Source organism: Mizuhopecten yessoensis, unplaced genomic scaffold (genome assembly GCF_002113885.1).
Source record: "Mizuhopecten yessoensis strain PY_sf001 unplaced genomic scaffold, ASM211388v2 scaffold10759, whole genome shotgun sequence".
NCBI lineage: Eukaryota > Metazoa > Mollusca > Bivalvia > Pectinida > Pectinidae > Mizuhopecten > Mizuhopecten yessoensis.
Genome location: NW_018408707.1, coordinates 506,963 through 532,637, shown reverse-complemented (window position 1 = coordinate 532,637; position 25,675 = coordinate 506,963). Strand labels below are relative to the sequence as shown.

At 37.0% G+C, this 25,675-nt stretch overlaps 1 protein-coding gene across 9 annotated transcripts in view; it reads left to right on the top strand.

Annotated features, from left to right (window-relative positions):
* Nucleotides 1-25,675, top strand: part of LOC110462203 (myosin-3-like) — a 133,212-nt gene that overhangs the window by 13,107 nt on the left and 94,430 nt on the right. For 8 of the 9 annotated variants that reach the window (XM_021516055.1, XM_021516051.1, XM_021516056.1 and 5 more), the window contains exons 2-5: nt 19,483-19,570; nt 20,217-20,374; nt 23,612-23,684; nt 24,167-24,331. In XM_021516055.1, coding sequence (XP_021371730.1) covers nt 19,483-19,570; nt 20,217-20,374; nt 23,612-23,684; nt 24,167-24,331 — 484 coding nt within the window. Of the gene's footprint in view, nt 1-16,964; nt 17,083-19,482; nt 19,571-20,216; nt 20,375-23,611; nt 23,685-24,166; nt 24,332-25,675 lie in introns of those variants that run through there. The other variant, XM_021516054.1, reaches the window with a different exon arrangement.

The window sequence follows — 25,675 nt, the reverse complement described above, 5'->3', positions numbered from 1 at the left end:
ATCCACCCCAGACGATTTTTTACTCCACCTAGCTGGGTTGTTGGAGTTGTTTGGGCAGGAGAAAAACACTCTGAATATTTCATGCGTACAGAGACTTCGGGGATCAAACCCCGGCCGCCTGCTTGGAAGGCCGGAGTGTTAACCACTCGACCGATCCGTCCATAAGAAATGCAATTGTTTATATAATAAAATTGTCCAGATTGATAATAATTTCATTTTATGTAGGATCTGTTTTCCCCACATAATTAATTACCTGAGTGAGTGTGTTTATTTAATCAGTATTTAAGTAAAAAAGCTAGGTAAATGGAACTGATCAATGGAAACTGCAGAGTGCTTAGAGACATTTTCTCTCTCTTCTGTGTATGTATGATCAGCCCGACCTGGACAAGAAACAGGTGTAAGACATTTCTATCTTACACCCAATTTCATGTGTGTGATATGTCACTTTGGGTAAACAATGGTGTGACATCACAAACTGGGGGAAAATTCCATAGCCACAATGCAAATAATGGTGATCTGATGAAACTAAAATTTATTATAAATGTGATATATTAATTGTATAAGTCAGAAAGATGAGTTTATTTTTTTTAGCTCACCTGCCCTAGTAACCAAAAAGCCTAGGATGATGATATTTGGCCAGTAGCATGCTGGAATCAAGGGCTACCAAGTTCGTTCAAATAAATGACCTTGACCCACTTTCAAGGTGACAGGGGTCAAATATGTTAAAATCTTCAAACGACTTCTTCTAAATAACCAAAAGGCCCAGGGTACTGATATTGTGCCTATAGCATGCTGGGATGAAGGGCTACCAAGTTTGTTCAAGGTGACAGGGGTCAAATGTCTTAAAATCTTCAAACAACTTCTTCCCAATAACCAAAAGGCCCAGGGTACTGATATTGGGCCTGTAGCATGCTGGGACGAAGGACTACCCAGTTTGGTCAAATGAATGACCTTGATCCACTTTCATGGTCACTGGGATCAGATGTCTTAAAATCTTCAAACAACTTCTTCTCAATACCCAAAAGGCCCAGGGTACTGAAATTAGGCCTGTAGCATGCTGGAATGAAGGACTACCAAGATTTTTCAAATGAATGACCTTGACCCACTTTCAACCTAATGTCCTTGTTCGACATTCAAGGTCGCAGGCGTCGTATGCTTAAATCTTTTAATAGGATTTTATGAATCAAACACTGATATTCTGCCTGTAGTTGTATTTGAGCCCACTTTTTAGATTACAAGTGTGAGATTAATACCAGGTGAGAGATTCAGGCCCATTGGGCCTCTTGTTTTACAAACTAATTTGAAAGAAATGGGGTTTTCTAAATCTTGCCAATGAGTTTTTTTGTCCAAAAATTAAGGGAAATATTGTTTCTTAGGAATTCTGGTTAACGGGAAAAAAATATAAAAGATAATCTTTCGTGCCCAGGATTGTAGCAGTAGGAAAATCCCACCCTCAAGATATTCAAACTAGGCAAAACATTCTGGTTTTAAAAAAAATTGAAAACCTTATATGGAACTTTTATATCCTACCTCTGGGCATGGAAGAGTCCAATATTTTAGAGGAAATGGAACATAGCTATGTTTACAAACAAATAACTGCTATTAAAACCTCAAGAATTGACATTTCACCTTATCAACTTATCTGACAGAAGTGACATTTTAACAATTTAAAAAATTACTTTTGGAATTTTAATAGTTGTACTGAATAAATTGAGGTTAATTAGGTGTACCTGGTATAATGTACCTGTACCACCCTCAAGGTATTACAGGTAGTTACTCAGGGGCGACACGACTAATTGGGTGAAATGTCTTAAGTGTTGCCCTTAAATGTCCAATTAATCATTTAAAATAGCCAACTTGTCAAATCAAAAAAAAATCATGGATGAGAAAAAGCTAAGCAATATTCTTAAATGACTGCTTATGCCAATATACAAGTTTCTGTATTATTTTACCAGATTGTATGGTAAAATGGACCTAATTAAAGCTACTCTAGACAAAGTTCTACCTATAAGTTAATTTTGGAAGCAAGGTTTAAGAATTATATATGTGTCAAAAGTAACAATATAGGGATGTAGTTCAGGAGACTCGCTCAAAATCTGTATAATTGACAGAGATGTAGGTGTAGCAGTACTCGACTGTCTCATTCACTGGCGACCAGGTTTTGCTTAATAGTAGTTGGGTGTACAGAGGCCCAGGGTTTGAACTCCAATCTCGCCATGCATTTCTTTTTCTGCTCCTGTTGCATGGGAGTGAAATGGACTTGATCTTCGATATTGAATTGCCTTTAAAAAGTGTTTTTGTGAAGTCTATAGTACAAGTCAACATAACCTACAGTGGCAGGTTTGTCATCACCAGTCTTCTGCCTCTCGGGGAACTCGCAGATTTCCGACAGCACTGCAGGCTTTAAATTTCCATGGTCAGTGCTCATTTAAGCATTAATACAAATTTTCCAGTTGGTTGGTTTGTATTGGATTGACTTCCCAGGACATTTCTCATGTGTGGTGTCATGGTCGATGGACTCGATACATTTTATGTCATAACTTACGATTTTATTTGCCATATATCATAGGCGGTGTATGAAAAGTACACTGTTTCCAATTGATTCGTCCAGAACAGATCGAATATGAAATCCAACTGGTGATACATTATATATAGACAAATACTTCCTACGTTGGGACTCGGATTTCTATCAAAAATGATTTTAGATACCTTCTGGTGAACAAACCTGACGATATTAAACAATATTGGAATATAAGTCGATGCATGTTTACATTGATGTGTGATACTATACATCTGATACGAGGAAGGGCTGTCATTCTGATTTTGTCTAATTCTATAGATGATTCAGGTGTTGATTTACATGACTGAATTACAAAATTCAACCTGTTTATTGTTTAATTCTAGATTATGGAACTTTGGTAGATATTACCAACAAAAATAATGTAGTAACACAATTTAACTTTAGTTTTGTGATAAACGTAAACATTTCTTGACACATTCAGACATGTACTCAATCACGATTCAGCCTGCTCTGGATGAGAAGGAATCCTAAATCAATTTAAACAACAATTCAACACACACTATATGTATATATATGTTATAAACTTTATTTATTTTACAACAATTATGAAAGAAGTTTTTCCAGCACTCTTGTTGGCCCGTATGGAAGCTCTCAGGGGGTCTTAATGTGGAAGGAAACTGGAGCATCTAAAGAAAACCTTGTAAATGTTTTCATGTCCGATTCGAGAGTCGAATCCCGTCTGTTTCAATGTGACTAACCAAACACTATATCATGGCAGGTCAAACTATTGACGGAGCTGTCTTAGACTGTGTTTTTTTATAAGTGTCTCTCCCCTCATCTCTATATATCCACCTCTTGTGATCACCAGACTGAACTCCCCACTCCCTACCCCACAACCACCAAGCACTATTACACGGCATCCCCACCCCGTGACACTCACACATCTATCACCATCCCCACCCAGTGACACTCACCCATCTATCACCATCCCCACCCCGTGACCCTCACACATCTATCACCATCCCCACCCCGTGACACTCACACATCTATCACCATCCCCACCCCGTGAAACTCACACATCTATCACCATCCCCACCCAGTGACACTCACACATCTATCACCATCCCCACCCTCTATTAATCACCAACCCAATACTCCTAACAGTCACGATTACCTGGCACCCACCCCCACCCTCAACTCAATGGGCACCCACACCTGGTATTGTAGCTCATTGCAATCATCTTGTTCACTCCCAACTTCCCCATCAGCTATATCGTCACCCCCTAGTAACTGACACCATGACCCCTCATCCTAACTTTTACATGTACGTGGTCTCATTATAATAACTGGCCTTTTCCTTTGACAGTGATAAATATATTGGAATGGCCAGACCACAACATATGTAACTCTGGAAATAAAAATGATAATAACATTTGCTCATTTGGATTAATTTAAATATGATGTATCTAAAACATTGGGGATGTGAAATTCGGGGCCTTTGTTATATAAGATATATAATCTATTGAGCAATAAAATATCTGATGTTTGAGTTTTAGTATTTAAGCCAGATTATACTTTCGTTGTTGTACATAAACTATAATAGGACCAGGAAAGGAAATCTTTCGGTGGCTTGCATTAGAAAATTGCCTTAAATTATATATTGCGTTTTCAAAGTTTATATATCGAAGACTGTTACATTACCTATTCAGGTAACCATACACTGGTATAAATAGTGTACGTGGTGTTTATATCTATGTAACGACATACCTGACGCTCTGCCAAAACCGGGTACACAGAACTACGGACATTTACACACAGGTATTTCGGAACACCTGTCATTTGATATCTTTTAACCAATATGAAGTTTATTTCTTCAGTTCCAATACAATGTCAAGCTATCTAATCATCGAGTTGGTTTCTCTCTGAAAACAGTGTATAGGAATCGTGGTATTCACAGATCACGGTAACGTTGTATTGATGAGTGGGTAAACCGCGATATATCATTAATCAATAGGCCGAGATTGAGAAGGAAAAAAGAGATCTTCAATAGGTCTCTTATTATCTGGTTTCAAGAATTAAAAATTCTTTTATCGGCAGAGACAAGATTCAAACTTTTTAAGGAGTAGATAAAATGAAATGTTAATATCTTTTAAGGCAGCAAGGTTACGAGTTACTACTGTCGGATTTTTCTGTAGCTTTTGTGGTTGACAAAACCTCACCTTATATTAAGTTTTGCAATTTGCATGCATTTAAAGATCAGGTCATAATCAATGACATATCCTTTTTGATATTTTTGATGAACAGATGAACTTTTCTTATAAACAGGGAACAATCAAATGACTATTTCTGTAAGTATTTCTATGTGGGTCTTAAGGAGATCATTTCCATAAATTATGTTTGACGACTTTAGCACCACTTTAATCTTAATTATATGTGGCACATTAACCATTGGATCATATACAAAGTTATCCTTTTTACAAACAGTATTGCATATAGCTGTCAACCCTCCCTCATTAGGAGGGAGACTCTCATTTTGACCAAAATTTACCAATCCCCCTTTAAACTCCCTCATTCAAGTCCAAACTCCCACAAACTCAAAATAAAGAACATTCTGTGATCAAATGGTCTCCTAGTTACTGCAGGGTGTGTGTAATGACCATAACAGGTGTGTCTGAATCAAATGAATGTTTTTTGGAGTTATTTTGATACATTAAAAGGGAAAGATAAATTGAGCAAAGCAGTTTCAGTTGCATTTCAGTCATTCTCCCTCAATGGAAATCTGGAATAAGTTAGATCTCCCTCATTGGAGGTTTCAGAGGTTGACATCTATGGTATTGCCATGTTTTGATATCTATAGGGATTATGTAGAAGTCAAACTGATGTTAGAGAACAGCTCAAGTGAAAGTCAAACTGATGTTAGAGAGCAATTTAAATGAAAGTCAAACTGATGTTAGAGAGCAGCCAAGTGAAAGTCAAACTGATGTTAGAGGGCAGCTCAAGTGAAAGTCAAACTAAGTGAAAGTCAAACTGATGTTAGAGACCAGCCAAGTGAAAGTCAAACTGATGTTAGAGACCAGCCAAGTGAAAGTCAAACTGATGTTAGAGGGCAGCTCAAGTGAAAGTCAAACTAAGTGAAAGTCAAACTGATGTTAGAGAGCAATTTAAATTAAAGTCAAACTGATGTTAGAGGGCAGCTCAAGTGAAAGTCAAACTAAGTGAAAGTCAAACTGATGTTAGAGACCAGCCAAGTGAAAGTCAAACTGATGTTAGAGGGCAGCTCAAGTGAAAGTCAAACTAAGTGAAAGTCAAACTGATGTTAGAGAGCAGCTCAAGTGAAAGTCAAACTGATGTTAGAGAGTAGCTAAAGTGAAAGTCAAACTGATGTTAGAGAGCAGCTCAAGTGAAAGTCAAACTAAGTTAAAGTCAAACTGATGGTAGATAGCAGCTCAAGTGAAAGTCAAACTAAGTGAAAGTCAAACTGATTTTAGAGAACAGCTCAAGAGAAAGTCAAACTGATGTTAAAGAGCAGCTAAGTGGAAAGCAAAATGAAGGTAGAGAACAGCTCAAGTGAAGTCAAACTGATGTTAGATAGCAGCTCAAGTGAAAGTTAAACTGATGTTAGAGAATAGCTCAAGTGAAAGTCAAACTGATTTTAGAGAACAGCTCAAGCGAAAGTCAAACTGATGTTAGATAGCAGCTCAAGTGAAAGCCAAACTGATGTTAGAGAGCAGCTCAAGTGAAAGTCAAACTGATGTTAGAGAACAGCTCAAGTGAAAGGCAAACTGTAAACCTTGCTTAAGTCTAGACTGAATTAACAAGTGGAAGTAATAAAACCTCTGAATAAAAAACACCTATCTATAAGAGACACTTTTGTAACATCCATTTTGGATCAGTTGATTTGAGGAGCCAACTACATTTCCGGATTGAAACCATAGGCTGGGTGTCGCATTCTCCATTCCTGTTACATTTGTCCTTCAACTAAGTATTGTATACTGGGAACTGTTCGTTGCAGTTAAATTTTCGCCGTTTTCGCCCTCGCTGTAATGAAGGCTAATTCATCATTACAGTGAACATGAGTTAAGAACATAATAAGCAAAGTTATTTACTCATTCACCCCTGACGACACATTTGAACTCTTCCAATTCAAAGATTGGAATAGTTCATTATGAAATTTCAGGGGTGAATAAGTTAAATGTGAGGGCGAAATTTACTCCGGGCAAATATGGATTATTCTGGCGAAGGGCGGAAGTTTTACGGGGGGAAAAAGTGCCTGGTATACAGTATACCCACTGAAGATGGTACAGGGTCTTGTTTTTCTTGAGATCAAAGTAATTGCTCTTTAAGGGTTAAGTGGTCTTGAACAGTGGTTTAGCAGGTGATGGTGTAGCTCTGCTGATTGATACAGTGTCTGTCTTGAGGACGGAGGGCATTTCCAGAGCTGTCATCTCACTATTAGACTGACCATCTATATCTGACTAGATTTATGCAAGCTCTATTATGCAGTGCACTATTTCTAGACCGAAACCTCTCGAATCTGGACTCTTGTTTAAAGAGTACGAAGAATTTGTTTCTGACAATGACAATGTATAACACTAGAAGGCACTCTATAAACTGGAACTCTCCACAAACTGAACAAATGATGTGGCTCCAACAGTTTCCGGTTCAGACAGAGTTCACTGTAGCTGTGTTAAACACTTTGAAAATTGATATTCATGGACTTGTCCAAGTCTATGTAGGACTCTGCACAGGAGTTGTATTAAAAAACTTGTTCCAATTTTTATATCATATTTCATGTTATTCCAACTAAAGAAAAATCGGGACGAAATACCTGCGTGAGTATATTTATAGCAGGCAATATTGGCTACCTTGGACGTTTAGCTAACCTGTGTAATTGCCTCTCAAGGACCTTAGAAAATCCATTTGGGCTCTTTTCAAGCATTTAATGGTATGAAGTATTGAAGTAATGGGAAGGGGGGTCATAAATATCCTCAATTTTATTCTCCAACTGTAACGCTACCTGTCCAGGTAATTTTGAATTATTGGCTCAGACATCTTGCTAGTACCTCAGATCACAGGTGAGTTTTCACCCACTGCCTGGCTTGGTCAGTTTAATAAGTACTATTGGGAAGCGTTCAAAGTTATTAAAACAAGGAGGTGCAGTCTACCATAGGTAAGCCTGTAAGTTGGAAACAATTCAAACAGATTTAATTTTCATTGTGATTTTAGATTTGCTTAAACTTTGTTCAGTGGACAGAAATATTATTTGAAGGTCTTATTTAATTTTGCTATAGCAAAGTTTTAAGAGCGAAGTGAAATTTCCTTTTTGTGCATCTGGAAAATTAGATTGGTGCGTTGTGGTAAAGGAATTTCTGTGAAATGCAGCTATGAGACAGTTCCGGTGATAATGGCTTGGTTCCTATTGCAGGTAATACGAGTGTAATTCCTTGTCAAATAATTTCCTATGTATATGTACTGTGTATTACTATTTGGTAGGGATATACAGTGCCCATGCAAATGACAACCAGATCTGTCTAAAACCAGTTTTCAGGATTTTCCTAAAATTTTGAGATAAGCAGCTTAAACTTTGCAGTAGTTGTACAGGAATTCCTGCTTTGATGTACTTTGGTGGGAGGTGCTGGTTGTTAGTGTGTTGCTGTTTGCCACAAACAATGGAAATGTACTATGGGAGGGTGGGGAGGGGGCTTGTTGGCTATGTACATTTAAGTTCCTGCTGAAATGTACTATGGGAGGGTGGGGAGGGGCCTGTTGGCTATGCATGTGCATTGGAGTTTCTGCTGTAAAGATCTATTGGAGGGTGGGGATGGGGCCTGTTGGCTATGTACATTGGAGTTCCTGCTGAAATGTACTATGGGAGGGTGGGGAGGGGGCTTGTTGGCTATGTACATTTAAGTTCCTGCTGAAATGTACTATGGGAGAGTGGGGAGGGGCCTGTTGGCTATGTACATTGGAGTTCCTGCTGAAATGTACTATGGGAGGGTGGGGAGGGGCCTGTTGGCTATGTACATTGGAGTTCCGGCTGAAATGTACTATGGGAGGGTGGGGAGGGGTCTGTTGGCTATGCATGTGAATTGGAGTTTCTGCTGAAATGTACTATGGGAGGGTGGGGAGGGGGTCTGTTAGCTATGTACATTGAAGTTCCTGCCGAAATGTACTATGGGAGGGTGGGGAGGGGCCTGTTGGCTATGCATGTTCATTGGAGTTTCTGCTGTAAATATCTATGGGAGGGTGGGGACGGAGCCTGTTGGCTATGTACATTGGAGTTCCTGCTGAAATGTACTATGGGAGGGGGGGGGGGGGGTCTGTTAGCTATGTACATTGAAGTTCCTGCCGAAATGTACTATGGGAGGGTGGGGATGGAGCCTGTTGGCTATGTACATTGGAGTTTCTGCTGTAAAGATCTATGGGAGGGTGGGGATGGAGCCTGTTGGCTATGTACAATGGAGTTTCTGCTGAAATGTACTAGGGAAGGTGGGGAGGGGGCCTGTAAGCTATGTACATTGGAGTTTCTGCTGTAATGTTGTATGGGAGGGGTGGGAAGGGGCCTATTGGCTATGTACATTGGAGTTTCTGCCGTAATGTTCTATGGGAGGAGTGGGGAGGGGCCTGTTGGCTATGTATATTGAGTTCCCGCTGGTATGTAATATGGGAGGGGTGGGGAGGGGCCTGTTGGCTATGTATATTGAGTTCCTGCTGGTATGTAATATGGGAGGGGTGGGGAGGGGGCCTGTTGGCTATGTATATTGGAGGTCCTGCTGGTATGTACTTTGGGAGGGGTGGGGAGGGGTCTGTTGGCTATGTCTGCTATGATATCTGGAAGACAAGGAAGAGAGATATAGGCCTGTCCATGATCCTCTGTAAACACTAAAGGATCAACCAGGATCAGTGGAGACTTACATCACTCAGATCCTAGTCAGGCACACTGATCCTCTGTTGTTGGTTTTCTATCCCGTCACATATTCTTCACAGGGGTCACATATTTGTAACTGTTTGTCTGTCAGTGTGGACTTTGATTGCAGCAACACTTCTGTAGGCATAAGGCAGTATTTGTATATTTCTCTAGCAAAACAACTACATGTACTGAAAAGTTCTACATGTACTACTGAAATAATGCTGTTGATTTCTGAAAGTGCAATACTGCTCCTTACAAGGCAGTATTGTTTCTATCATGGCAATATTTCTGCTATCATAGCAGTTTTTTTTCTATCATATAGCAATATTACTGCTGTGATGGCAGTATTTCTACAATATCTACTACAACAGCAGTATTGCATGCTTCTATCAAGGCAAAGTATTGTTCCTTTCATAGCAGGTTTGCAAAAGACTGTTCACTGTTATGATTACTGTGACTGCTATTTGTATGGCTTTAGTAGTTAGGGTACCTTTGTCATTAGTGTACATGGGCGTTGTCTGGGGCACAAACTGTAGAATTATAAGCAGGAATATATCCAGAATGGGGGATGGGGGGAGCCTCCTTCCCTGTAGGCTATGGCCTTGGTGCGATTTAGTTGTTATTTCTGTTGATAGTGAATTGAACATGACAGTGGACATTTTTAAACAAAAACACTTTTTTTCCCAGAAAGATATTTTTTTTTGGTCCTGACCCAACCAACTTATTTGATATCTGACAAATGACCCAGTCATCCTGGATGTCGATATAGATAAGTTTCATTTTTTTTGATAATGCTTAAATTTGTACCGTGTATATATATATACATATTGAATTTGAACAAAACATTATTTGAAAGCAAATTTTAAAGTTGTACCTAGCAATTTGCTCCTGCTCAAGAGGTTTTCTGTCATCTTGAGTTAATATTTAAACCTGACAGCTTGTGCAGTACTGCTTTCAAAAGGTATTGTTTCTGTGATTGAAGTATGATATCTTTTTTACACTATTTTAGGGCAACTGCGTTCTTCTGAAGTTGAAAAAGCTGTCAACAAACTGTTGGTCATTAAGCTGTTTTTGTTTCGTAACACTTAGTCCTAAACGTATCAGTTATGCCAGTATTTTTACCTACTAATTCCCAGGCATTGATAACGTTCTCACTTAAGTTAATATTTTCTGTTCTTTTTTCATTCGATTAAAGGTACTCCCAATGGAGGTGAATAGAACAGGTTTGTTTGTATTTATCTGGGTTTGTGGCTGGGCAATTTAGGGTCAGGACTCCTCCAGGGTACATCAGATCTGTTCAGTGTGAACAATACAGTTTATGTTTAAACAGGTAAATATTGTGTAGGGGGAGACCATTGGCCGGGATTGTTGATCTAACGGTTTGTAATGTAAGGCTCTGTGTTACCTACACATTATACCTGTGATTTGTGTTAGAGTTAAGGCTATTTGTTACCTACACATTATACCTGAGATTTGTGTTAGAGTTAAGGCTATATGTTACCTACACATTATACCTGTGATTTGTGTTACAGTTATGCTACATTATACATTATTCCTGTGATTTTTGTGGATGATAAGGCTATATACTACCTTACACATCAGACCTCTGATTTTTGTCAGAGTTAAGGCTGTATGCTACTTTACACATAATGAACAGTACACATGTACCTGTTATCTGTGTTAGCGTGATAGCATTATACTACCGTATAAATTATATCTCTAATTTGTGTTAGAGTTTAGGATGTAGTCAACTAGGATATTTTCTAGTGACCATATATGTTATTCTAGTGATTTGTTTTCTGGTTATGCTACTTCACATATTCAACATGTGCTTTGTGTTAGAATTTAAGATATATGAAATTGTTTCTCCCTGATATTGCTATTTTAGAGATTACTAGGTGATAATTCTTCTAAGATTAGCATGCTAAACATACTCTCTATACCCTTGTGACGACCAGTATACCGAACCATTGGGTTGCAGATACTTGAAATATTAACCCATTCACCCCTGAGACTCGTTTGAACTCCTCCAATTCAAAGGGTGGAATAGTTCATTATGAAATTTCAGGGGTGAATGAGTTCAGAGGTTCCTAACTAACCACTGGCCTGCTGGTAGCGGTCACTCTGTTTACATTCATGTTGATTCATATCAAGTAGGATTAAATCTTATCAGTTGGTATTCCCAGGTATAAACTGGACAAGAGTCAACACCAGAACACCTTGTATGTCTTAATGTCAATATCAGAACATCAAACATCTTGATACCAAGACATTCTTTTCTTTATATTTCCAAATTTTCAAATGTTTTTAACTTTCTTTTCTTCCGACGACAGTTTAGAATCCCAACACAAGTGCATTTGGTGAATTGTTTCAACTTTCAAAAAATAATTCCTTTCTTTTTCATGTTCATGTAAACTAATAAGGTTTTGAATATTCAGTATAAAAGTCATGCAAAACTAATGACATGTGTTTGTCAATATAGACTGAAAAACTTCATTTCGTAACAAGAGAAAGTGTTTATCTCTCAAATAAATGATAAAATCTAATATCAATAATGTATTGTGTTTCTGACTGAGGTTACGACAACATGACGATAACGAGTCTAGATACCCTTCATTGTACAAATATTGTTGGGAAATATTAAACTGTGTATGTACGTTGGTGTAGTGGCGTAGACTTTGTAAAGCCCGTTACATTTCTGTATAAAGTGGAAACTGCTGAATTACCTCCCCTACTGACTTACTACTCAGATTTTCACTTGTAATGTTACTTACCAGCGGTATATTGATTCCACTTACCTTTACTACTACATGTATTACCATATCAGAATTGAACACTCCGATGACTATTGACTCTCATTGAAATATTAGGGATCTTTATATTTCTCTCTACTTCTAACTACCCCCTCCCGTTACCTCACTTTTGGCTTAAGTGTAGATTTTATTTACACCATTACATTATCTCCCCACTCACATAAACGACAGGTTAATTAATTATTAACAGGTTAATTTAATTTCAATATTCATTTAATGACAGATTTTTAGAATGACAGATTAGATTTAATCAAAGGTTGATTTAATTGGCTGTTAATTTAATAAACATTAAATAGTGGATTACAAGTTAATTCAATCATTAATTAATTCCTAAACAAATTAGTTGAATCACAAATTTAAGAAGTTCAGTTGGAAGTTAATTCAATTACAAGTTAATGTATCACAAGTAAATTAAGTTAAGTTAATTACAGGTATATTCAATCACAAATGTATTCCATAATATCGCAAATGCAAAGCATCAAAATAAAAGATGAGTGCTTTGTCAAGGGAAGTAACTATAGTTATAAGCAAGAAATACTCCTTTGTGTTGCTTTATCTGCTCTATTTAAAGGAGAATACTCCAAGAAAAACATTTGCTGAATTAGAACTCTTCATGGCAATTATAGTTTGTGAAGAGGTACCCTTAGCCTTAATTAGCCCAGGCCAGTAATTTATCATGCTAGAGTGCATCCATATAACGTTCTGTCTTAGTAAATAAAATCCAAAAACTTTCTCATCAAATCCTGATCCAAAACTAGATTTCTATTTCTGAATTTTACAGTTATCCATGTCTCTCTGCAGTGACAGTTGTCTTCATTGATATCTAGGTTGACTGGGCCATTTGTCAGATATTAAATAAAGTCGTCGGGTCGAGACCAAAACAGAAATCTTATTGGGAAATAAAATTGTATTGTATATAACACCATGTACAAATGTCAGATGTCATTAAACTATACACTTGTAGGTTTCGCTGGGTATTTCAAAGCGATTTTAACATATAAACTCACACAAAAGTGTGGTATTTGATAATTTCTAAAACTTGTCTAAACTTAACAGAGAAGTGGATGAGAGATTTACAGTCTTGTGTATTGACAAAGGAATTTTTGATTTGACCGTGAAATGTGAGTCTTATCAATATCCTATCACGGATCTATATTTTGGTAATCAGACCTCACGCAGGTCAATACAATGTCTGTTGTGATAAACTACTCGAGCGGCAGACAACAAGCTCAGCCAATTTGTCAGGGGGATCTACGTCTGAATGTCATGTCACTGTGCGTAGCTAGAAAGCTTTATTTATATTGAGCAGATATTTAACCTCTGTCGACTTGGCGTCAAGACCATTGAAAAAAATAAACAGGGCAGTGTGAAAGTTGTAAGCTACCTGTTACAGACATAATGGCCACAGACTTACGATTGTCCTGTTGGCCGGGAGGACACAGTGTCTATACTACGGAACCTTTTCAGACAAAGGCTGATACAGGTCTTTGTTGATATTGACATGATTTTATCAGATATTTTCAACCAACAACTTACATGAGAAATACTATACTTGCCAAATCATGTTTATCCAGAAACCCCAGACGATCAGTGGTTCAGTGGTTAGAGGAAATAACTATCTACAGTCCCAAAGTTGTTGTTGATTGTTGTACAATACAAATGTATAACCATTCTAAAGAAGGGAAACATATTTAGTAGTTGTTTCTTATTTCAGTTCTTTTTCTACTGGCTCATCTTCTTCCAGTTCTTTTTCTTCTGGTTCATCTTCTTCCGGTTATTTTTCCACTGGTTCATCTTCTTCCGGTTATTTTTCTACTGGTTCATCTTCTTCCAGTTCTTTTTCTACTGGTTCATCGTCTTCCAGTTCTTTTAATGATTTTTTGTCTAGGCAAAAACTTTTCAACTGTTGAAGAGATCTTGATGAAACTTGCAGTATACCTGCATCACCCACAGACAATATGCAATGCACTGTCAATAGGTAAATGTGACCTTGACCTCTAGGTCAAAGGTCAAATAAGTGCATGCTTTTCAGTAGCATCTATTCTTGGCCATAGCTTTTAAACTATTAAATATATCATGAAGAAACTTGCAGTATACAGGCATCCCACACAGACAATATGCAGCCCATTGTCATTAGGTTACTGTGACCTTGACCTCAAGATCAAAGGTCAAATAAGTGCAAAACCTTCAGTAACATTCTAAGTCCAGTCCATAGCTTTTAAACAGATAAAAATATCTTGATGACATTTTTGAGTATGCCTGCATCGCTCACAGATTGTGTAAAATGCACTGCTTTTAGGTTACTGTGACATTGACCTCAAAGTCAAAGGTCAAATAAGTGCTTACTTTTCAGTTTTAACTTTAAACTGTTAGGGTACTGTGACCTTCCATATTATACCTTTCTATTCCTGTTTAATCTTGAATAATGTCTAATTATAAATCAGATTTTTAACTAGGCCCAACTACCTGGGTATACTTTTTATTTCTAAGTATGATCTGTGTAATAGTTGTTCAGTTACTGGTAACCATCAGAGAACATTCTGTGGTAATCATAGTATAATCAAAAGATTACATTACCACTATAAGAGTTCCAAGATAGTTCTCAGACTTCATTTTACCTCTGTTTTATTCGTAGATCTGTCTAAACCAGACCAGACTAAAAAGAAAATATAAATAACTACATTTGTGCAATGATGATAAAATGTCTTTTTCAAACAGAAATTTGGGTCCCAGTGATGTTCGGTTTAGAAAGGCTTCTGTGTGTCAGGAGGTGGTAATCCTGGCCAGGTGTTAGAGCTCACATTCCCAGACCTAAATGTTGTAGATGTTAAAGTTTGAATTGACAAACCTATGGTGAAAATATTGATGGTAAATTTTGCAAAAAATCTAAAATTCAAAATTGTCTTTTTAAATTTGAAACTGCATTCAGAAGTAACTGGTGTTTTTTGAAAAGAGAGTTAAGAATTTATTGAAATGTTGAGTCTCAATTTTTATAAGTGCATTTTGCAATTGAATGTACCAAATTTTCTTTAATGAACCCATGTCTCTTCCGTATACACCAAGGACCTTACTGAGACACGTATACAGATATGTATCCCCGCGGTGAGATAGCGTAGTGTGTCGGTGATTAACGCATTTAAAGTGTAAAATCTCGTCAGATAAGAATGAATGATCTGTCGGAATGTTCGCCAGGTGAGGTATCTATCCCCGGTACTATTGAACTTACGTCTACATATACGGGTGACATCAAAGCCTAGTCAGCTTAACAACATTATAATTATAATTTATATATATTAATGATAATTTTTAAAAGTAATATCAAATATTTTAACTTATTATTTTTTAATTAGTACCTTCTGTAGATGAAAAATAGATGCAGTTTTAAAAAGTATTGGCCAAAGCCATTTTGAAATAAGAATCCATATTCTTTCATAATTGAGTAAGCTGACAATGGTTTTAAAATCTAGGTCTTGGGGCAGTCATTATTGACTCCCGTCATCCCCATGAAACAGACATTCTTATCAACCCTCCCAGAATTCACAGACTCAGTCTTAAGACCAAGATTTCTGTTAATAAACTCTTTCTAAACTCTAATATTTAATATTGAGACTGTAAACATTGATTTATTAGGAGATCTGAACATGATTGTTACCTTGTCAATATGTTATAGATACTAAAAAGCCTAGAAAAAAGTTTTGACATAATATTGAATACAAATTCCTAAATTGCCTCTGCAAAAATGGTTTTCTCACTTTAGGAAAGTGTGTTATCAGTGAGTTATTCTCGTTAATCGCTGACACATCAGCGATAACAAGACCTCTTTTTACTAACCCTATATCAGCATGCAGCATTTCAAATTTTATACTGACATTTTTTTTATTAGTGTTTGCGAAAATATGACTGTTTATGAGTTTTTGTCAGGTCACGTGATGATCTTTTTTAATCCCAGAACTTTTCAAATTTTGTTTTTAGTTTCAAATATTATGAAAATTGACCCTAAAACTGTATTTTATTGAAGCTAATAAGACTTGATCAACCAGTATTCCTTTTAAAAGATTGATTTTTGTGTATGTTAGCTTCTTCTCGAGAAATTAAAGAGTAGAAAAATACAGGGAATGTATTTTAAATCATTCTTTGATGTTGAATTCAGTAGAATGCTGTTGAGGTCTCAAGGATAATTATCGACACTTGATTTATTTCCAAGGATCTTCTGTCGGGGTATAAAAAAGTCTCTGGTTTAATTAGTATGTGTGTACATCTCACATTACAAGGGAACCTAATATATCAAGTATGGTTATCTTACAAAACGTAAAGCAAAAAATTGTATTCATCATAATTTCTTGATTAATAGAATCAGAAACGAAACAAACTTCTTTTGAGATTTAACAGGATCTATCATTTAACATGAAAAATGTTGAATAGTTAAAGGCGTACAGCAATGATAAAAAAAAATGAAAATTAAATGTCAGGAATTGTGAAGCTTAATGTAATTTAGCACAAATGTGTCATGTAGTTTAAACCTGTTCAGACTAGAAAATCTGGAATATTAATAAACACACATTACAGACATGTTACAGTTGTTGTGGGGGTTCTGTTATTGTCACCATGCAGTGTCTTTAGGACAGAGCAGGAAGTATGTTGTTTATGTTTTGATATTTGTCTACAAAAATAACAGTGGGACTCTCTTGAACATCATCTTTGGAAAATCTGTGTCATCATGTTCATCATTGACAGTTAAATGTTGTTTCAGATTTTACTGGATACAACATATCCAGTCTTGGTTCCTCTGTTAGAGTTCTGGGATATAAGTGGATACTATAATGTTTGTCCCATAACATGTATGTTCTTTGCTAAAAGTGTGTGTTTTTTTGCTATTTTTTTCATCATAAACAGAAGTTATACAGACTTCTTAATCACCTTTGGATGCCTCCATATTGTCTGTATGGTACCTGTATGTAACCTGTTTGTTATTTGTGAATACCTGTGTTACCTGTATGATACCTGTATGTAAATTGTATGTAACCTGTTTGTTATTTGTGAATACCTGTGTTACATGTATGGTACCTGTATGTAACCTGTTTGTTGTTTGTGAATACCTGTGTTACCTGTATGGTACCTGTATATAACTTGAATGTAACCTGTTTGTTATTTGTGAATACCTGTGTCACCTGTATGATACCTGTTTGTAACTTGTATGTATCCTGTTTGTTATTTGTGAATACCTGTGTTCCCTGTATGATACCTGTATGTAAATTGTATGTACCCTGTTTGTTATTTGTGAATACCTGTGTTGCCTGTATGGTACCTGTATGTAACCTGTTTGTTATTTTTGAATACCTGTGTTACCTGTATGGTACCTGTATATAACTTGTATGTAACCTGTTTGTTATTTGTTAATACCTGTGTTACCTGTATGATACCTGTATGTAAATTGTATGTAACCTGTTTGTTATTTGTGAATGCCTGTGTTACCTGTATGGTACCTGTATATAACTTGAATGTAACCTGTTTGTTATTTGTGAATACCTGTGTCACCTGTATGATACCTGTTTGTAACTTGTATGTAACCTGCTTGTTATTTGTGAATACCTGTGTTACCTGTATGATACATGTATGTAAATTGTATGTAACCTGTTTGTTATTTGTGAATGCCTGTGTTACCTGTATGGTACCTGTATATAACTTGTATGTAACCTGTTTGCTATTTGTGAATACCTGTGTTACCTGTATGGTACCTGTATGTAACCTGTTTGTTATTTGTGAATACGTGTGTTACCTGTATGGTACCTGTATATTACCTATTTTGCCAGTGTGTTACATGATAGTTACCTGTATTTACATACGTATATTACCTGTGTGTTATTTGTATGTTATCTATTTGTTACCTGTATGTTATCTGTATGCTACCTGTTTGTTACCTGTATGTTACCTGTATGCTACCTGTTTGTTACCTGTATGTTATTAAGATTACCTGTATGTTATCTATATTACCTGTATTTTACCTGTATGTAACCTGCATTTTTAGGTCACCTGAGCTTTAGCTCAAGTGACCTATTGCTATCCGTTTTCGTCCGTCGTCGTCCGTCGTCCGTCGTCCGGCGTCCGTCGTCCGTCGTCCGTCGTCCGTTGTCCGTCGTCCGTCGTCCGTTAACATTTTACATTTCAACCTTAAAGACAAGTTCTGCTGGGCCGATTGAACTAAAAGTTGGTAGGAATGATCGCCTCAGGGTCCTGACAAAGTGTTGTTATTTTTCGGGTCGATCAGAAATCCAATATGGCCACAACCGCTGCCATTTTGAAAAACTATTTTAAACTTAAAGTTAAGTTCTACTTGGCCGATTGAACTGAAACTTTGTAGGAATGATCGAACATGTTCCTGACAAAGTGTTGTTATTTTTCGGGTCGATCAGAAATCCAATATGGCCGCCACGGCCGCCATTTTGATAAACTATTTCAAACTTAAAGTCAAGTTCTGCTAGGCCAATTGAACTGAAAGTTTGTAGGAATGATCAGCTCATGGTCATGACAAAGTGTTGTTAATTTTCGGGTCGATCAGAAATCCAATATGGCCGCCACGGCCGCCATTTTGAAAACCTATTTTAAACTTAAAGTCAAGTTCTGCTAGGCCAATTGAACTGAAAGTTTGTAGGAATGATCAGCTCATGGTCCTGACAAAGTGTTGTTATTTTTCAGGTCAATCAGAAATCCAATATGGCCACCACGGCCGCCATTTTGAAAACCTATTTCAAACTTAAAGTCAAGTTCTGCTAGGTTGATTGAACTGAAACTTTGTAGGAATGATCGAACATGGTCCTGACAAAGTGTTGTTATTTTTCGGGTCGATCAGAAATCCAATATGGCCACCACCGCTGCCATTTTGAAAAACTATTTTAAACTTAAAGTTAAGTTCTACTTGGCCGATTGAACTGAAACTTTGTAGGAATGATCGAACATGGTCCTGACAAAGTGTTGTTATTTTTCGGGTCAATCAGAAATACAATTTGGCTGCCATGGCCGCTATTTTGCTACTAAGTTCTAATAGGCCGATCTCACTTAAAATTGGTATAGGAATGATCAGCTCATGGTCCTGACAAAGTTAAGTTAACATTACACTATTTTTTACTCAAATTGGTACATATTTCAACAACAAAAATAAATACTGTAGACTCAGGTGACCGTTAAGGCCCATGGGCCTCTTGTTTATGATCAATGTTTTACCTGTGTATATATTGTTGCAGAATGGGATGGTGAAGGGTCGTCTTATCCCCAATGGTAACGATGCTGACTGGAGTGACGAGGATGGTGTCAAGTCCGGCTCAGCAACAGGTAACTTAAAAGAACTATTGCTGGTGACCCTACCTCTTGTGCCATATCCAACAATCAGATTTGTTTCTGTGGATAATGCAGCTGGATTACACTATACACTGTATACTGGAAAATGTTCAAAACAGTTGAACTTTCGCCTTTATTGCCCTTCGTAACAAGGGAGAATTTATCATTACAGCGAATATAAGTAACCAAGCAATTTTATGTCAAGGGCAAAATTAACACAGGGCAAAGTTATAATGTGTAAGGTAGCATGTTTCCTTAACTCTAACATAATAGGTATAATGTGTAAGGTAGCATGTTTCCTTAACTCTAACATAATAGGTATTATGTGTAAGGTAGCATGTTTCCTTAACTCTAACATAATAGGTATAATGTGTAAGGTAGCATGTTTCCTTAACTCTAACATAAATCATAGGTATTATGTGTAAGATAGCATATACTCTTATTCTAACACAATTCACATATACCATTTAGTTCTTATAAAATTTACAGGTATCATTGTGGTCTCATCACGTGAATACAAAATTACAATCTGTCATAAGAGAATCTCTCATCAGGGGATAACACTCACGAAGATTGATCTCTCTTAACAGTAGTCTCTAAAGTTGAAGTTTTACAGTATAAGCCTAAATCTTTATTCTAGGGATTTCCGAGGGTGAAAATGATGACCTAAACAGAGAGAAACAGAAAGCTATCATCATGGCCAAATCTCTCAATGGCAGGAAGTTCGACCCGGGCAACATGATTCTCGACAAAATTGATGCAGAGTTATCCTTTCTTAATAGATCACAGTCACAGTCGGTAAGATGTTTAAAATTTCTTTCCTTATAGCATCCGTGTCAACCTCTGAAACCTCGTATGAGGGAGATTTTCCTCATTCCATATTTCCAATGAGGGATAAAGTGCGTGAAACACGACTGAAACTGCTTTACTCAATTTATCTTTCCCTTTTTAGCTCACCTGGCACGAAGTGCCATTTGAGCTTATGCCGTGGTGCGGCGTCCGTCGTTCGTCGTCCGTCGTCCGTCCGTCCGTCAACTTTTCCTTTAAACAACTTCTTCTGAAGAACGACAGGCCTAGAGTCATGATATTTGGCTGAAATCTTTGTTGGTAGGAGCCCTACAAAGTTTGAGAAGGAAAATGGCCTTGACCTGTTTTCAAGGTCACAGGGGTCAAATATGTCAAAAACTTCAAACGACTTCTTTTGAAGAATTAAAAGGTATAGAATCTTCATATTTGGCTGATGGCTTCCTGGGATGGAGCCCAACAAAGTTTGAGAATGAAAATTACCTTGACCTTCTTTCACGGTCACAGGGGTCAAATGTGTCAAACACTTCAAACGACTTCTTCTGAAGAACTGAAAGATATATAATATTTATATTTGGCTGGTGGCTTTCTACGGATAGAGAGCCCAACAAAGTTTGAGAATGAAAATGACCTTGACCTACTTTCAAGGTCACAGGGGTCAAATGTGTCAAACACTTCAAACGACTTCTTCTGAAGAACTGAAACGTATAGAATCTTTATATTTGGCTGGTGGCTTCCTGGGATAGAGACCAACAAAGTTTGAGAATGAAAATTAGTTTGACCGACTTTCAAGGTCACAGGGGTCAAATATGTCAAAAGCTTCAAACAACTTCTTTTGAAGAATTGAAAGGTATAGAATCTTCATATTTGGCTGATGGCTTCCTGGGATGGAGCCCAACAAAGTTTGGGAATGAAAATTACCTTGACCTTCTTTCACGGTCACAGGGGTCAAATGTGTCAAACACTTCAAACGCGTCTTCTGAAGAACTGAAAGATATATAATATTTATATTTGGCTGGTGGCTTCCTACGGATAGAGAGCCCAACAAAGTTTGAGAATGAAAATTACCTTGACCTACTTTCAAGGTCACAGCATTCAAATATGTCAAAAAGTTCAAACAGCTTCTTTTGAAGAATTAAAAGGCATAAAATGGGATAGAGCTCACCAAAGTTTGCAAATGAAAATGCCCTCAACCTACTTTAGAGGTCACAGAGGTCAACAACATTTTAATGGATTTGTTCTTGAGAACTAAAAGGAATGGATTCATAAGATTTGGCTGGTAGCTTGTTGGAATAGAGCTAACCAATTTGAGAAGGAATTGAGTTTCAACAGATGGAACCGACAAAGTTTACGAGGGAAATATTTTTAGTGCAATATAATATTTAATGAGAATATTTTGCTATGACTGCTTAAATATTCAGGTGAGCGATACAGGCCCTCTTGGGCCTCTTGTTATGTTTCATTAAACAACTCCAAAAAGCATTCATTTGATTCAGACAGACCTGTTGTAATTATTACACATACCCTGCAGTAGCTGGGAGATTATTTGACCAGTACAGGATGTAGATTTTGAGTTTGTGTGTGTTTGGACTTAAATGAAGGAGTTTCGAGGGAGATTGGTACATTTTGGTCAAAATGAGGGAATCTCCCTCATAATGAGAGTTGACAGCTATGTTATAGTTTACTTATAATGATTATTATCAATAATTTATGTATGTGACATTTATATGAAAAAAGTCGATGTACAATAGTACATGGTTTGTGAATATATTTTCAGCTCACCTGGCCCGAAGGGCCAAGTGAGCTTATGGCATGGTGTGGCGTCCGTCGTCCGTCCGTCAGCCGTCGTCAACTTTTTACTTTAAACAACTTCTTCTGAATAACCAAGAGGCCCAGGCTGATGATATTTGGCCAGTAGCATGCTGGGATGAAGGGCTACCAAGTTTTTTCAAATAAATGACCTTTACTTATATTCAAGGTCACGTCACAGAGGGCAAATATGTTTAAAATCTTTATACAACTTCTTCTGAATAACCGAGAGGCCTAGGGTTATGATATTTGGCCAGTAAAATGCTGGGATGAACGGCTACCAAGTTTGTTCAAATAAATGACCTTCATCCATTTTCAAGGTCACAGGGGTCAAATATGTAAAAATCTTTATACAACTTCTTCTGAATAACCAAGAGGCCTAGGATGACGATATTTGGCCAATTTCATGCTGGAATGAAGGGCTACCAATTTTGTTCAAATAAATGACCTTGACTTATATACAAGGTCACAGAGGGCAAATATGTTTAAAACCTTTAAACAACTTCTTCTGAACAACCGAGAGGCCTAGGGTGATGATATTTCGCCAGTAACATGCTGGGATGAAGGGCTACCAAGTTTGTTCAAATAAATGACCTTCATCCATTTTCAAAGTCACAGGGGTCAAATATGTAAAAATCTTTAAACAACTTCTTCTGAATAACCAAGAGGCCTAGGGTGATGATATTTGGCTCGAGCATGCTGGGATAAAGAGCTACAAAGTTTGTTCAAATGAATGATCTTTATCGTTTTTTCAAGGTCACAGGGGTCAAATATGTTTTAAACCTTTAAACAACATCTTCTGAATAACCCAGAGGCCTAGGATAATGCCAGTAACATGCTGGGATGAAGGACTACCAAGTTTGTTCAAATGAATGACCTTGACATATATATTCAAGGTCACAGGTGTCAAATATGTTTAAAAAAACATTGAATGACTTCTTCTTAATAAGCAAAAGGCCAAGGGTGATGATATTTGGCCATTAACATGCTGGGATGAAGGACTACCAAGTGAATGACCTTTGCCCAAATTCATGGTCACAGTGGTCAATATATGTTTAAATCTTTAAATGATTTGTTCTGTATAACCAAAAGGTCCAGGATAATGATATTTTGCCAGAAGCATGCTGGGTTAGAAGACTATTAACTCTGTTCAGCCTAATGTCCTTGTTTGACATTCGAAGGTCACAGGCGTCATATGTTTAAATCTTTTAATAGGTTCTTATGAATCAAACACTGATATTCTGCCTGTAGCTGTATTTTAGTCCACTTTTAAGATAACAAGAGTGAGATTAATACCAGGTGAGCGATACAGGCCCATTGGGCCTCTTGTTTATTTTAACTTTAATTTTTTAATCAATTTTGTTTGCCTTGTATTTGAAAAGACATTTTTCAACTTACCAATTATTATTTTTTGTTTTGAAGAGTTCAACAACAGGAAGCACAGTGTTACACAAGCCTGGTTCTAGGTCTAAAGGTTCTGACGGATCTCGCTCTGGTCAGTATATACCATCATAGATAAATTACTGCCAAAAAAAACCCCTGGTTGCTTTTGCATATCCTGATTGAAAGTCAGTTCAGGTGATGCAGAAATTTTCTGTGATAACGAATGCACGTGGACCAGAACTGTGCCTAACTTATAGACAGAGCTAAACGTTCACTATTTCAGATTTTATGATAAATGACGAACAATATATGTGTATCAAGAAAAAACGTGTTCTTCCTTACGTGTGCACGGAATCTTGTTTTATGCAGAAATAATGCAATCTAGCAATAGTCAACATTTTAGTTTCAGTCAGGCACATCTGAACCCCTCGATATGCATGTGCCAAATTTTCCAGGAGTATATGCATAAGCTTCAGTTTAGATCTGTGGCAGCCATTTCCATTTCAGGTTCAGCTGGTTGAAATGGTTGAACCAGATAAGTGAAAGGGACCTTAGTTTTGCAGAGCAATACTTAATTCAAGTCTCATGTTTCAGGTGGGTCACACAAGAGTATGTCAAGCAAGGACGGGACAGATACAGGACTGGGGACAGCCAGTATCCACGACAACCTGTCTGAGGGTGGGGACCTGCCCCGAATCAACGGAACAGCGGAGATCTACAGCGATGTTGGAGCTGGTACCACTGACCACTACAGTGATGGTAAAAGTCTTGTGAAGTATATTCAGAACAGTGAAAATTATAAACATTCAACCTGGATAAGGCCTCTTTTATGTTTTGAATATAAAGCTAGTACCTATCTGTATTGTGGCAAGATCGTGAGCTGGATACTACTCGATCAGTAGTGAGGCTGACATAAGAACACTCGAACACTTTAAACAAACACATTTTAGGGCTAGTCTTATTTTAGCACTTTTTGTGCTGATTGATTGCGATAAATTATGAATGCACCAATTAAAGTTCTTGTATACTGTTCCGATTGGATTTGAGACCTCCTTTCACATCAGCAGATTAAGTCAAGCTATGGTATAGTTCTTGTTGTTGTACTTCTCATTTTTATTATCGGTTCCCTAAAATAAGGAACTTGTTTTTTCTTGCTGTTTTGAGACACATTTTAGCACTTGGATTTCATAGGTGTTTAAATTTACTACTTGTTATATTTATAGACCAAAAACCCCGCAAGAAATCTAAGAAGACCTCTGAAATTTATTGGCCTCTTTCTAAGAGACTTATATACGACTGTCGACTAGTAAAGATGTAGCAGAAACCCTAAAACTTTGACCTCCCAACTTCAAAACAATGTTACAGTACAGTAAAAACTCATTATACTGTTACCATTTGTCCAGAGAAATTTAGGCATTATAAAGAGGTTTGGCAATAAAATGGGGAGCAAACATAAAAAGGAATTCTTAACAAAAAAAGGAAAAGGGACCTTGAGATATGTTGGCATAAAGTGAGGTGTTGGTTTATACGAAGGACATAATATCGAAGGTTTCACTGTTCATGGAAAGATTCAAGAAAACTCTAATATGAGTCACAGTGTACACAATCATACCAGGGTTCAAACATTGTTTATGTGTAAACTTGACCAATATCCAGAATCACAGTTCTTATCTTATTCCACACAATGTGATATCTGGCACCTTCAGTGACTTGCCGACTAATTTACCTGTACAAATATATACTTCACATGTCCAGTATTTACCTTGAAATATCTCACATATTTGGCCAATCTCCTTGTATTCTGGTCCTAGAGATTGTAGGATAACTTTCAGGTGTAGGTCCTGTATTATCATACATTTTTACCTTTGAAGATTTTCAATTTCAAGGGAGATAATTAATTACCGTGATTAAAAAGTTAATCCACAAAACGAAAAATTGGAGAGCGGTCAGATATTTTTTTTTTGGCAATTTGAGGCTTTTGAACCGAATTAAAGATGCATGTTTATTTTTGTAAAAACTGAAAGAGATTTGAAGATTTTTACAATGTTTTAACACCTCTATGCATTGACTAAGAAGTAAGAAATTTGACGGAATCTGTTAGCA